The 15,878-nt window shown below is 49.3% G+C and overlaps 1 protein-coding gene across 5 annotated transcripts in view; it reads left to right on the top strand.

Moving 5' to 3' along the window:
* LOC125026693 (nuclear hormone receptor E75-like) overlaps nucleotides 1-15,124 on the top strand; it is a 273,371-nt gene extending 258,247 nt beyond the window's left edge. For all 5 annotated transcript variants that reach the window (XM_047615303.1, XM_047615304.1, XM_047615307.1 and 2 more), the window contains exons 4-5: nucleotides 6,174-6,412; nucleotides 12,454-15,124. In XM_047615303.1, the coding sequence (XP_047471259.1) occupies nucleotides 6,174-6,412; nucleotides 12,454-14,307 (2,093 nt within the window). In that variant the 3' untranslated portion in view covers nucleotides 14,308-15,124. The remainder of the gene's footprint in view (nucleotides 1-6,173; nucleotides 6,413-12,453) is intronic.
* Nucleotides 15,125-15,878: the final 754 nt, after the last annotated feature.

A 15,878-nucleotide genomic window follows, 5' to 3' on the forward strand; every position in this document is an offset into this window, starting at 1 on the left:
ATACACACCGTTGCATCTTGCAGAAGCAAAGACTGTGCTGACAGTACGGCGTCGCGTGGTTGTGTTAACGGGTTCACTAATTACATACGGAGTGGAGAGCAGCTGACAGACTCCTCGTTACGTCAGGACTTGAATGGTTTCCTTGTAATAGCCTAAAAAACAATATCTTAATGCTGTTAAATAGTTTATGCCACTATGTCGCCCAAGTCTACTGCTTTGAAAATTACGATAAATTCCCTGAAAAAGAGCTTACGAAACCGAGGCTGCTGGAGGGAAACGAGCTTTAGGCCTGCGTTGCAAGAGGCGGGCGTCTCGGGCGTAGAGCAGGAGAACGGAGGTGGGCGGACCCATAACTCAAAGAGACGCTACTAATGACATAACGTTCCGAAAGAGGTTAAGGCCTCGGGGAGGAGGGAGGGAGGAAGGGAGGACTGTTATAACAGTGTTCGTTCCTCTCCGATGGTTCCTCCCGCCCGGTGAAGATAACGTTCAGGGGAACCTTCTGGAAGTCGACACATCGCCAGCATGGTTAGCTGCACGGAGATCTCACGAGAACTGCCAATTTGCTCCTACCGTCGCCGCTAAGCAAAGAACGGCGCTTTGCGGTAACAAAAGAGTGGGAGACGCGAGGAGGAGCAGGGAAAAAGGTAAAATGTTGCTGGAACTCTTCGCGGAAACAGGAGTCTTCTCGGGAAGGAATTATCAACCGTAACAAAAGCTCGGCGGCAACCACAGATGTAAACAAAACATTGACAAAATCACATAACGGCCGCTATCCTTGCTAATCAACAGTTATTGTGACCGAGCCAGCAACCATGTAAAGTCTTTATAGCTGCTATGGCTAGAAGAACGACGGATCCTATTATTGTTACTTCTACTACTACTACTTTTACGATTACTACTATTACTGCAACTTCTATTACTATCATTTTACTAATACTATTACAACAACGACAACAACAACAACAACAACAACAACAACAACAACAACAACAACAACAACAACAACAACAACAACAACTACTACTACTACTACTACTACTACTACTACTACTCTGTTACTACTACTACTACTACTACTACTACTATTACTACTACTACTATTACTCATACGATTTTGCCAACACCACTACTACTGCCAAGAAGACCACTTTTACTACCACCATTACGCTGTTGCAAATACCACCAACACCAATACTACCACTACAGTCAGTATCACGCCCTGAAGTTTCCTTTGTTGACAACGTGGTTGCTGGCAGTGCCTGTCCACGGGGCCCGCAATCACGTGATGTTGATTGCGTCCCTCGTCATGGATACCCGGTGCATTGATCCCTCCAGCCTTACAATAGTACGAGGATAGTTCAGAGAGGACAGCCGTAAGGGTGATCTGGCTGTGCTGCCGGGTGGGGATTTTGGTCCTTCCGCGCGCGGGTGTGAGTTAAGGCTCCGCCTCTGACCTACTTCTGGCGTGAGTTGACGGTGGTGACGTCACGCGGTAGGAAAGTGAAGGTGCGGGTGGATGACCTGACGAAGCTGCGGCCACCAGTATCGCCCCCTCTGCCGCAGTGACCACACGCGCCCATGTCGCTGGTGTTTCAGTGACTAAACGCATACGTTACTGACCTTTTCATTCAAGCTTAATTGCGCGCCAGGGATACTTAGGCTTCGACAAGAAGCCCGAAGAAGAGAAGTCTTGTGAGAAAGGGAGCTGTTGTCGGCGGTTACTAGACACGGCCGCAACAAACGAGCTCTCGCAGTGACGTAACAATTTGACCTTGTGTGCAGTGTGGTCATATTACGTCAGCGTTGCCAGTATCGCGTCGCATCACTACGGACGTGAACATTTCAACGCCAGGGCAGAGGAGCGTGGAATAACATTCAGTGCATAGGACAGAACATCCCCATTCCCTCTTCCCTTGTTTCATCCCGGGCCAACTGCGTACAAAGTGCGTTGACCCCACGTGCCGGGAGCCCGACCCGCTGACTGCTGCTGCTCGGACTGCTGTTGTCCTTAGCGTATCATCTCAGTCAGCGCCACTCCCTCCCCTCCCCAAATCCCTCGCGCCAGGTGTTCCTCGAATTGCATAAGCAATAAACAAACAAGTTTCTTGCCAGCGGACACGGAACCCTCCGCTTGAAAGTATCGTGTTTTTACACACGCGCACGCACATAAGAATTAGTCGACATCTTTAGGGAAAACACACGCAGTGAAAGTGAAGGCCCGACTGTGATCAGCTTCACGACAATGGGCAGTGTGATCCAGCAGTGAAATTAACACGCTGTGTGCTCAACAAGGATACGTTTTACCTTCGGAAACTCCGCAACAAGGAAGCAACAATGGTTCTTCAGCCTTTCCCAAGCACTTGCAAGACTGGTAAGGCCGTGGGACAACCTTGTAATAATTTGATGCCTTTTCATTCTTCAGTAAGACATGTAGATAGATAAATAGACCTTTTTCACTCTCTCTCTCTCTCTCTCTCTCTCTCTCTCTCTCTCTCTCTCTCTCTCTCTCTCTCTCTCTCTCTCTCTCTCTCTCTCTCTCTATCTATCCATCTGTTTATCTATGCATATGTATGTATACACATGTATGAACATACATACGAACATACATACATACATACATTCATACATACATACATACATACATACATACATACATACATACATACATACATACATACATACATACATACATACATGCATACATATATACAAACATCTAGACACATGAGATAGATTCATATTTGTATGTATGTATTTATATTATTGTTGTCACTTTATTTACAGTTTGGTTGAAACTTTCTTAAGTATGTAAACCGTATAGATGTATATGAATAACTCTATGGGATATATAATATATTTTATTATTTATATATTTATAAACAAAATCCAATTTAGTCAAGGCGCACATCGAATAAACTAGATGAATAATGGCGTGCATTTCCCGTAGAGTGTGGTGATTTTCCTTTTCTGACTCGATCGATTAATCTCTCTCGCTCGCTCTCGCTCGCTCGCTCACTCACTCACTCACTCACTCACTCACTCACTCACTCACTCACTCACTCACTCACTCACTCACTCACTCACTCACTCACTCACTCACTCACTCGCACACACGCACATACACACACACGCACACACACACACACACACACACACACACACACACACACACACACACACACACACACACACACACACACACACACACACACACACCTATGATAGATATAGAAAAAAACAGAGAGAGTGAGAGAGAGAGAGAGAGAAAGAGAGAGAGAGAGAGAGAGAGAGAGAGAGAGAGAGAGAGAGAGAGAGAGAGAGAGAGAGAGAGAGAGAGAGAGAGAGAGATTAATTGATCACATCAGAGAAGCAAGAGACGTTGATGAAAGTTTAAGGATGTTGCTCCCACGTGTGTAAGTGAGGGTTGTCGGGTAAGGCCACGGGGGGGTGGGGGGGAGAAGGGGAGGAGTGGTAGGTGAGGGGAACGGGAGGAGAGGGGAGGGGAGGGGGAGAAGACTAGATATCAACTTCCTGTCATATAGCTTGACTTCCGCCCAAGTTTAGAACGTCATACCACAAGACCGTTTCATCACATTACTTCTATATATTTCATGTATTTATTTACACTAGCGCAGTGGAAATCGCGGTCGTTTCGCGAAGAGTACAAGGGTTCGAGGAATTTTCAAAACGAGAGCAATAAATTCATTAAACCTCTTTGGAACGCGAGTAAAGCCAGCGAAAACAGGTGACCCCTCTGCTTAAGCTCGTGAAACCCCTTGGTTCCCCTCGCCTAACCACAAAAAAGTCGCTCTCCCTCTCTTTCACTCCCCTCACTCTCCTCGGTGTGTTTCCCCTTTACGCCAGCGAGCCAAGCAGGGTTCACAGACCTTTTAACGATCAGCCGAGGCGCGTTTCGGGGCTGGGGAGGAGGAGGGGCGGAGTGGGAGTACGAGGAAGAGGGGAGCGGCAAAAGCAGGCTGGAAAGGAAGTGAGGGGAACACAAGGCGAGAGCGAGGGGAGGGTGAAGGCAAGAGATGCAAACATTGCGTTAGAATGATAGCATGAAGAAGACGTTTACATGCATACTATGTGTACTATTACAATGGCGTACAAAGATTACGCAGATATGCTACTTCAAATAGGCACAAGATTTAGAACGGTTAGAGGTAGCTCTCCCGACCTGTGTCCGATAACAATGGGTGTGTAGAGCACGTGCCTCCCGCCCCACACTACCTCTCTGCCACGTGTGTCTCAGATTATCCCCCCCCCCCCCCTTCCTCGAATGCTCACCCCTACCCGCGCCCTCACTAACTGCACGTAGTTGTCACGTAGGGCATCCGGCGGGCCTATGCGGAAGTAACATATACCTGCATCTATCTACTTCCCATTTCCGGAGTTGTGGCTGTGAGGACGGCGTAGATCTGAAGGTGACCATCAGTAAGGCCGCATCCAAGGCAGACGCGTGCAGCTTACGTTGCACCCGGAATTTCAACCTTATGGCTTCAAGGCTGAGCGGGGTTTTATTCTATACGTGGGATTGCCTTTCCACAGCCGCCATGCAGATTTCGAGCGCGATTTCGCCACCAGGGGGAGCAGTAAGAATTGTAGAAAGTGTCGAGTGCAGCGAATATGTCATGCAGTCGATAATGACAATGAAAGCGACGGTAGTTTAAGTAAGAGTGAGCGCGCGTCTGGGTGGTGCCGGGCGGGTGAAAGTCGTGTGCGCGGGTGTTGGTGTCGGCGGAGCGACGTCGGCTGGCGGACCACGGAGAGCTGCCGCCTCGACCTGCCTCGTACACACATACTCTCTCAGTCGCTCACTGAACGAGCTACGAGACGGGTGGAGGGAACGCGTGTTACTCCACGCCTTACTTACTTACACACCGCGCACTACATTATTACGTGGATATATTACTACAGCTGGTGTTACTTGTGCTTTGTGATAGCCACACATTAGCGGAGATCCTGTGCCTTGGATGTGATTCTTACTTACAGTGATCGAATGATTGTTACTAGTGTGACATTGTATTAGTCACGACTAGTAACCGAGGGTGGTGTAACAGCCCCGTGGATTTACACTGCGTTACCACAATCCAACACAAATGAAAATGCCTGAAGAGGATTTACCCATACTTAAAGGACTTCTACAACATGGAGTGGCGCCACACTATATGAGTAAGTGTCACACTACCTCGTGCTTGAGGATGAGGGGAAGCCAGTAAGGGCGGGCTGCTTGGGTTCTTGCTTGTTGCAAGGAGGACACGTGACCCTTCAGAAAAAGCTTCGGGAAACATCAAGTAATACTGATTGGAGATTGTTAGCGGTGCAGTGCAATAACCTCATGCCGACTGACCCACACCGTAGTGAACTCTGCATCCGTGAGTGGGGGAAATTTCGAGGGATCAATAAGGCAGGTGTTCATCTCGTGCTGGGGAAACGTGACACAGCCTGCTGTTACGCTTGTACATACGGTCGATTATTTCGATTGTTTTTTTTCCTTGGCTTAACGGTTTCGCTATACGGAAATCTCATTTAAAAACTTGTTTAATTTAATATTGATCTCATTCGGCAATTAAATGTAATGGCGCTAATAAATGGAGTTGACAAAAAAAAAAAATATTTGAAGATTCCACTCTGAATTCTTGAAAAGTTGGGATTATATTAATATAATTTTAGAGAAAATGAAAAAGTGAAATGAGTTTAGAGGTCGGCGCCACGTGTAACGCCATGTGCCGAGGGTCGTCGGCCGAGCGTTCGAGGGGAGGCTGCGAGTGAGCGAGCCGAGGGTCCATGCCCTTCCTTACCTGATGTAGTGTAGGGGGCAATCTGCATATCTGTGAATATCGATGCGAATTAAAAATAATTTGTAATTTTCCCTCAATTTTATGAACTTGTTTGTATTAGAGTAACTCTGAAAAAATGAACGTGGCTTCCCCTCGTTTGGCCTACATGCTTGTAAGGCTTCAGCTCTCGCGGCCACGGTGATTCATACTAGAAATCGTTTCATCCTCATTCTCATTCTCATTCCATGCAATCATCTCTTATATTCTCATCTAAATCTAGTGTTATACAGACATCTAAGTGAGGGCTGAAAATAACCCAAGAAAAGATAGGCTTGTATTCTGTGTCAGTAATGGATCCAGCTAACATGTTCCTCTTCTCCTCCGCAGCTGTGCGCTTCGGGCGTGTGCCTAAACGCGAGAAGGCCAAGATCCTGGCCGCCATGCAGAGCGTCAACGCCAGGTCCCAGGAGAGGGCCGTCTTGCAAGAGCTGGAGGATGACACCCGCGTCACCGCCGCCATCATCCGCGCCCACATGGACACCTGTGACTTCACCAGGGACAAGGTGGCACCCATGCACCAGCAAGCTCGCACACACCCCAGCTACACACAGTGCCCGCCTACTCTGGTAAGTATCTTTATAATATATGAAATCTAGCATTTTTTATTCCATTCGGGGTCTCGGAAGTTAGGTGACAAGGGGAGATATTAATCACACAACGAGTCTTCAGTATATAGGATATCAGGAGGGAGGATGCACAGGCACAGGATATCAGAATATAGGGTGTGGGCCGGATGTTGTATGTGTCGGTGGGAACGGAGAGGGGAGGGAGGGAAGGAGAGGAAGCGTAGCGGACCGGGGAAGAGGATGCAGGAGACCACAGAAACACTCACACGCCTTCAACAAGGCGCTCAGGATGTTCCCATGTCCTCGCAAGTTTGGGACAGACACTCCTCAGGAAACCCGTATCACGTACACAGATCCTCGGGTAACAGGATACTGTGAGGATAGGCTTGGAGGGGGGGAGGGGTTAAGTAGGAGAATGGGGTGATCCCGTTCAGTCAGTATTAATGCGACTTTGCTCTTTGCATTTTTAACTATAATGAAGTATGTCGACATTAAAAAAAATATCAGGTAATGTAACGACGCCACTGCCACAGCGCCATCAAACACCAGGCCCAAGGTCAGGCGAGTTCAAGTTCACGCCCCGCTATCTTCAGGAAGCCGCGGCGAGATACTGATAGCAGTGATAAGTGAGCCCGCGCTAGCAAAGGCTCGGTACTGTTTGATACGTCATGATCTTGTCACATGATAGACTCGTGAATGTAAACGTGATTGCTATTAGTCATGATTTGTCTAGACGAGAGAGAGAGAGAGAGAGAGAGAGAGAGAGAGAGAGAGAGAGAGAGAGAGAGAGAGAGAGAGAGAGAGAGAGAGAGAGAGAGAGAGAGAGAGAGAGAGAGAGAGAGAGAGAGAGAGAGAGAGAGAGAGAGAGAGAGAGAGAGAGAGAGAGAGAGAGAGAATGGAGCGAGAAGTGCGTGAAACAAAAAGGGGCAAGGCAGCAAATAAGCAACACTAGCTCTTGAGCCATGACTCGACGCTCCATCGTGATGACGAATTCAGTGCGGGCCGGAGCTAGGCGGTCATCCAAGGTCACGGTCAGGTGGGGAGGGGGCGGCGAGGGGAAGGGGGGGGAGCATATTCAACCGATCGAGTGTTGCAAGCCTCGGGTGTCGTCCTGAATGTGCATTCGTGCGAGGGAATAATCTATATCGGGCCTTTTTACTTTACAAATCTTCACATGTCAAGCGATACAATTGTAATGGAAAGGTTTCGTGACCTGTCGCAGGCGACGTTGAGTCCAAGCAGGCATTTGCTTGAATCTCGAAAATAACTCCCGGGTGACGTAAATGCACCAGACCCCACTCCCAAGGCCACTTCATGTTGCATAACCTGGCAGAGGCACCCTCCCCCTTCAGGACAAGGATGCATGTAGGCACCTCCCCACTCGCCATCATTCTCCTCATGGTTGAAAGTAATGAACGAGTTTTCAGGCTCTTTAACGTAGTATGGCCGGGTGAGAATGCATGCACGACAGTCGAGAAAATATGGGAAGCCATAGAAACGGACGAGAAATTTATTGAGATTCCTCGTATGAGTGGATTTACTCTGACGTCATGGCTTGTTTCGGTGACATAACGCGTGAAGTCCGAACCTGAAACAAGATCTTGTAAATACTCTTAACACTCTCCATGTCGTTATTCTTGCGTTTGTCTTGCTGCGACCTAGTAGGGCGTCGGAGTCCGGTGTCTTAATATCATAACGATTAAGTTCCTGGTACAGAATATCCGGTGCTGATTAGCTAGCTTCCTTAATACGGAAATGCCAGGGAAAGCATTGGCTACGATGTATGCGTGTGAGTGAGTGCGCGTGTGGCTCCCTGGCCCGGGTGACGTCACACGTAACCTTGGACTAGGTCGCGTAGAGGGCGTACTTGAGCCCAGTCAGTACCCCTCCTGCCCCCACCCTACCTCCCTCTTCAACAAAGCTCCATTCCCCCGCCTTCCATCGCCCCGTCACAAATACACGGAGGACACGCGAATTACGAATGCGCCTGTTTTTGGTCTGTTAGCCGGCCCTCATCACAACCATGGTCTCTTCCAGGGGGGATCATGAAGGTAATGAGGATGCGATGCCGAGGAGCGCGCGTTAGGGTGAATCTTGAATACAACCCCACGGGTCGTTTACTAGGTATTCCGAATTAGCAAATGCGCATCGGAAACGCCCAAGGTTGCGAAGTCGGCGGCGAGATGGAGCCCTGGCCGACCTGCTGGCGAGACAGCACCGCCACTTCATTAAGAATTAAATCCGTGTGTCGCCGCCTAAGGGCCTTGCAAGGCGGGGCGGGAAGCAAATCCCCATTTTTTGGGCCTCTGCGATAAGAAGGGAGAGCAAGATAGCGCCAGAAAGTGAAAGGATTGAGAAGATGAAAAAGTAAAAGCTGCTATCGCTGATTGACACTTGGCGACAGGGAATTCAAGGTTGCATGTGGGATGTGTTGGTTGCTATATCGCCCTTGAAAACTCACCTTTGGACATCTTACACCTACACAAACTGCCCCCGCCACTCCCTACTACCCACTTCCCTAATTCCACAATTAAAGTCGATTATTTTTATTTGCATCTCACAATGATATCCCGTCGTGATTGTGAAGTTCTGAGACTTCTCGTGAAAAAATCAACATACGAACATATTGGCCAGCCGCGTAGGGAATACACCAAGGTTATTATTAATGTTAACAGTCTTCGTGGGTGATTCTTAAAAGTCCATTTTAAGCAGCTGAGGAAAGAGGAGAAGGGGAAGGAAGGGGCGAGGGGAGGAGGGGTTAAAGTTACATAAAGAAGGGACAGGTCACGTGGTAGCTCCCGTGTGTGCCCCCCGCCCCCCTATCAGACCGTGCTCCCTCCCCCCTACGTTCGCCCTCACCCTCTCCCTCCCCATCTGGACGCTCTTTTTACTCTCTACCTTTTAGCTGTTAATTCACCCTCCCTCTCCCTCATTATCCGGCTGCCTCCCGCCTCTCTCTACTACCACATGGTATCGTTAACGCTTCTTCATTTACAGCATGAGACTTAGCCCTCCCTTTTCCCTCCTCCTCCTCCTCCTCCTCCTCCTCCTCCTCCTCCTCCTCCTCCTCCTCCTCCTCCTCCTCCTCCTCCTCCTCCTCCTCGCCCAGATGTTGTACCTTCCCGCCTTGTATCTCTTCCCCTCCCTACGTGGGGGGTGTTGCAGCGCCACACAAAGACGTTTTTGGGCGGGAACTGAGCGCTGTGTTCGCTGGAGATAAGGGGCGCTTGTGGTTATGTAAGAGATAAGAAGTCATAACGGCGCCCTTCAATGTTATATTAGTCGTCACGGCTGCCTCACTGTGAGTTGTGTATTGCAATGGGATTTCCTCAGGAAGGGCGTGTTGCCAGAGCTTCCCTGAAAAGGGGAAATTCAATGGCAGGGACTTATCACGCAGCACAAGGGACTTCCCTGATTTTTATATTGTTCGCAAATTAATTAAGTTCATTATCTTTACACAGTTAATTACTTGACGAAAACAAAGGTTCTCACCTGATAAATACAACGATGGCAATAAAAGCAAAATCCCGCTTGGACTGTATCCCGAACGAGACCCCGTGACACTATGCTGCCATGATGGGGCGTAATTAGCACGTGGGCTCATCTCTCACCTGTCCCTCCGACCTTGGTTTACTCCAACTCTCCTAATTATACACATTTGCGAGGCCTGTCTGAGTGGGTTTATGGCTTCCCCCTGGTGGAAAACCTGTCTTCATTCATTGGGGCTTCCGCAAAAAACGCTGCATAGCCGATTGCCTATGCTTGCATAATTAGTTCGTATTAGGTCAACTGCCATCTGCCAAACCGTTTAATTATGTCTAAGTGAGTTTAATTTTAGGGTAATACGAAGTAAGAGCAGAAATTGACGGGTAGTGTGGCGACCGCTGAAGTTGACGTAAGTCTCACGGTACGGTCGATGCTGGGGGAGCGAGTGTCCACATGTCGCCATATTCTCCAATTATTTGCGCGGAAACCTTGTTTGTTTTGCGTTGTTCTCGTGAGTCATGAGTTAAATTGCCTCCGAAATAGGGATTATTTTATGATGGCAATACTTATGATGTGAAAAGAACCATCCTTTAGCCAAACTAAAATACTAGTAAGTTGGATTGGAAGAGCGGCCTTGGTGAGGCCCGCGCTCTTTCAAGGTCACTCAGCCCGCCAAATTTACCCTCCAAACACCCGGCGCCTTTGCCAACCAGTCATAGAACATGCCAGGCGAATTCATTTTTTCTCCCTCTTTGCCAGCTTCACGAAAATAGCTCGAAAGTAATAAAAAGTGGGCGAATAAACAGCAAAATGTGTGCAAGGCCCTCACCAATGGATGCTATGACTTCCATTTGCATAAAACAATCATCAAATAGGTAATAATAATTCTGATGACGAATTAAAAGGCCAGAAGCTAAGCCACGAGCAGTTTTCACTTTCAGAATCATCGCCGAGTGTGGCATTTGTAGGACAATGGAAAGCCCAAATGTTTAGTTGGCGGTAAACCGTCAACAATTTCCTCTGTTCCCCCTCTGGCGGGTGGCGTGGGCAAGGGCATCTGGATGACCTGGGTGTTGGGCGTTGCAGGAGAAGGGAAAAGTGTGATCAGAGGGGGAGGGAGGGCAGGGAGAGAGGGAAGGGGGGGTATTACAGGAAGGGGAGAGAGAGAGGGGAAGGCATTGGTGTAGCAACAAACGCCGGTGTTGTTTGGTTACGTTGTGCTCAATGTGACTCTGTATTATTGGCTAGATTGCCGAGAGATGACGTGGAGTTACCGAAACGCTGTTCATTTGCCAAACATGTGACTGAGCGGGGCGAGGATGAGAGAAGAAAAGAGGGAGCGAGTGCGTGGCCAAGGTCGAGCTGGTAAAGACGCGGCCCACGTGCAGATTCCTCGCATATTGCCGCGTATTCCGACCTTTACTATGTATAACGTCAAGCAAACGTCTAGCATACCCGACCACGTGGCACGCCTTACTCGATGTCTGGAGGAAGCCGAGTATGGCGCTGCAGAAAGCCGCAGAGATCCCAGCATTGGAGTAGGAGGTGGCCGAGGGGGAGACAAAGATCCACGAAAGGTTTAACCCGGCGCCGTCTGGCTCCTCGGGATACATTGTTGGCAAGGGTGGAGGGCATGCGAGGGGGGGGGGGGGGGTGAGCTGGGACTGCGGGTTACACTAGATGAAACCAATCACCCCAATAATTACTATATAGGTCTGATAGGTCGCGGTGATCCTGGCTTCGTCTCCTGCTGGGTGAGGGTTTAGTGTGTCATCACCACGTGGTGCGTCAGTTTAAAATTGTGGCGGTTTGCGAATCGACATGGACGATGTTTGGTTAAAAAAATCAAACCGGTGAGTGGGGGTGTCGGAGCTTGCTGTACCCCCCCCCCCCACTCCTGTCCCCTCCCGCCTCCTAAGGGTTATCGTAGGTTGTTTGAAGGACGGGCGTAAACACTGGGTTATCAGAGGGTATTTGAAGGGCATCTGCAAACCTTGGGACTTCGCTTAATACGGCGAGGAAGGGGGGGGGGGGGGGGGTGAAAATGTGAGGGAGATAACGACTGTAACGGACGAATTTCTCACTAATTTTCATTTATAACTTCAGCGCACGTATTACGTAACCCGATTTTGGAGGGAACATGGGTTGTTTTATGATCTTAATCGATCACTTGCTTTGGCGGCAACCGGCGCCGTCTGGGGCTTTCATACCGAGATGGCCAGACCGCGCTCGAGTGTGCATGTGCGTCCAAGGGTAGCTTTTATTAATCGATCCCGTCGGCAGTAGCTTGTACAGGATCTTGACGAAACCAGTATGGCATTAGGTTACCTGTGGCGGTATTTGAAAGCGAACACGTGAACACCTGTCAGTTAGCTACACAACACTCAGACTTAATATACTTGGAGGGAATTATTTGCAAGAGATTGGGGGTTAGGAATGGGATCTTTTTAGCCGACGACCCCAGCTTTACCTGAAATACATATTGCATTTTCATACTGAAAATAACAGTAACGGTTGTAACATATAATTAACCTTTCTTTCTCTTTCTTCCTCAGGCGTGCCCGTTGAACCCACGACCAGTGCCCTTGCAGGGACAACAGGAGCTCGTGCAAGACTTCAGCGAGCGCTTCTCTCCCGCCATCCGCGGCGTCGTAGAATTTGCCAAACGTCTGCCAGGCTTCCAACAGCTGCCACAGGAAGACCAAGTGACACTCCTGAAGGCGGGCGTATTCGAGGTGCTCTTGGTGCGTCTGGCGGGGATGTTCGACGCCCGCACCAACACCATGCTGTGCCTGAACGGTCAGCTGCTGCGCCGAGAGGCCCTTCACACTTCAGTCAACGCTCGCTTCCTCATGGATTCAATGTTCGACTTCGCTGAACGTGTCAACAGCCTTTCCTTGAGCGACGCTGAGCTGGCGCTCTTCTGCGCCGTGGTTGTGTTGTCACCAGACCGCCCGGGCCTGCGCAATGCTGAGCTCGTTGATCGCGTGCAGAGGCGCCTCATTAACTGCCTTCGGGCTGTTGTGACCAAGCATCACCCCGAGAACCCCAGCCTACAGCGCGACCTCCTCTCCAAGATCCCCGACTTGCGGACTCTCAACACACTGCATTCAGAGAAGTTGCTCAAATACAAGATGACAGAGCACACCGCAGCCGGCACTCCGTGGGACGACTCCCGCTCCTCCTGGAGCATGGAACAAGAAAGCAGCGTGGGCTCACCCTCATCTTCCTACACCGCCGACGAGGCCATGCGCTCCCCAGTGTCGTGCTCTGAATCCATCTGCTCCGGCGAATCCGCCAGCTCCGGCGAGTCGCTGTGCGGAAGTGAAGTGTCTGGCTACACGGAGCTCCGCCCTCCCTTCCCCCTCGTCCGCCGGCGCCACGACCACTCCGAAGGTGCTTCATCGGGTGACGAGGCGTCCGAATCTCCTCTGAAGTGCCCCTTCAGCAAAAGAAAATCGGACAGCCCAGACGACTCGGGAATTGAGAGCGGGACTGACAGGAGTGACAAGCTGTCCTCCCCGTCGGTGTGTTCTTCGCCTCGATCATCCATTGACGAGAAGAGCGAGGAGGACCGCGAGGATGACATGCCAGTGCTGCGCCGTGCCCTGCAGGCGCCCCCCATTATCAACACGGATCTGCTCATGGAGGAAGCCTACAACAAGCCCCATAAAAAGTTCCGTCCGCAACGTCGGGAAGAAGAGCCCCACTCCTCCCAGCCCACCTCCTCGCTCCTGGAGCAGACGCTGTCGCAGCCCCCGCATCACCAGACCTCCTCTCTGGCTGCAACGCACGCCACCTTAGCCTCCACTCTGGCGTCAACACTTGGCTCGCCGAGCTTAGCTGCCTCCCACTCCACTCTCGCTCGCACCCTGCTCGAGGGATCCAAGATCTCCGAGGATGCAATGCGCCGCGCCGACATCCTGCACTCCATGATCATGCGCACTGAGGTTCGAGAGCGGTTACCCACTCCGCGAGTGTCACCTGCACCTTATTACGTTCCGCAGCCCGCTGTGGACCGTGTACAGCCTCCAGCATCTTCCTGGTCGTGCCCAGCCTCTCGCGGTTGCAGCAGCAGTAGCAGCACCAGTAGCAGCAGCACTAGCGGTAGCCTAAGCCCCATGCAGCCCACCGTAACCGCACAGCCACGGCTGCACCTCCTCACAACACCCACACCCTCGCGCTATTACGAGTCGAGGATGTCGGCCACACCGGTGGGGCTTGGGGCACAGCCGTCTGGCTCTCCAAGTGCTTCTACCATGATACATTCAGGCTTGGGTGCTCAGCCCGGCCAGAGGGAGCCTTCCCCCCTTGTCGAACTGCAGGTCGACATCGCTGACTCGCAACCGCTCAACCTTTCCAAAAAGACGCCGCCGCCAACGCCACGGGAGTTCGCCATGGAAGCGTAATGCAAGGTTGGCCTGCGCTTACCCGAGTACAAAGCCACTGTGTGGCCCCGATATTCTCACTCTCAGGCGGACAGAAAGAGGACAGCGCGAGCAGCAGCAGCGACAAGAGGACGAGGAGAGGAGCGGTAGCGTTAAGATGGAGGAAGAGGACGCAGCAGCTGCCGCAGCGTGCGGGAGGGTCCTGGAGCACGTAGCGACGTGGGTCAGCGCGTGCAGCGCCTCACCGGTGATGGTAGCAGGGGCGTTGCTGCCTGCTCCCGACCCACCCGCAGCAGCAGTCATGTACAGGGGGCGGGCGCCAGTCTAAACCCGCCCTAAACTCGGGCCGCCCCAGGTGGACCCAACACTGGCCGCCCGCCCCGCCCAGCTTGTGAGGGCGGGATTACCACAGGTAGTCCCGCCTGGGCGAGAGCCTAGTGATGTACCTAGTTCAGTATTCATCGCCTCATGCAGTCTCACCCCCCCGAGGACCACAGTCATCGCCATTACTCATCTCTCATTACTCATGGCTAGATCTCGATGTCATAATTAATATTTAGCCCAGTGTCTGGCGAACTGTTTGTTATGTCATTATTATTACCGTCATTATAACTGTCATTATTATTATTATCATTATTATTATTTTTATTATTATTATCATCATTATTATTATCATCATTATTATTATTACGTCATGATCATGATAGCTCGTAATGTACTCTTATGGACATAAGTTTGTCATAGCAAATAGTTCCACCGTGTGCTTGTATGTACATTTTTGTAATATTTGGGAGTTCAAATTTTGAGTCTTTAAATAAATGTGCAAAGAAATAAAAAACATTTTGTTTAAATACAACCAACTATAGCTACATTTTTAATGCAAAAAATGAAAAATAAGAAGAGACGAGAATGATATATAAAGAAAGGAACTGCATTGGAGAAATGAAGGAAAGAGGAAAACAATTATCATAAAAAATATCTGACAAAAATAAGGTTAAAAAAATGCAGTACAAGAAGTAAGAAGTATGTTACAGAATCACTTATCTCAACTATAATTATCTGATGGTATAGTAACTATGAAGACAAATAAAGAGAAAGAAATATATCAATAAAATAAATATATGAAAGGAAAAAAAAGACGAAACCTTTAAGATGAAACTAAATGGATGATTACAGAATTACAAAATGCTGTACCAAAGAATACAGAGAAAAAGAAAAGAAAGAAAAATATTAATTGTTCTAATGGAAGCAGATTTCACAAAGAGGATATTATTAACTGAGATGCTTCAATATAAAATACATGGAATTCAAATGAAAACACGAATACAAACGATACATAACGAACAAGAATACATAAGAATACTAAAATAATACACATAAAACGAGTCACACACACACACACACAAATCAGTATCTATATAAGCCTTGATAAGATATATAACATGCCACACCCCAAAGAAACAGAAAATGCGATAGCTTGACAAATCCTGGTTTATTATATTCGTTATTGTTGACGTATATAAGACTCGATGTAAACGGATTTGTAAAACACATTGAAACAGCCATTCATTTACTGACAATAAAGTGAGCAG

This window comes from Penaeus chinensis, chromosome 6 (genome assembly GCF_019202785.1).
Source record: "Penaeus chinensis breed Huanghai No. 1 chromosome 6, ASM1920278v2, whole genome shotgun sequence".
NCBI classification, from domain to species: domain Eukaryota; kingdom Metazoa; phylum Arthropoda; class Malacostraca; order Decapoda; family Penaeidae; genus Penaeus; species Penaeus chinensis.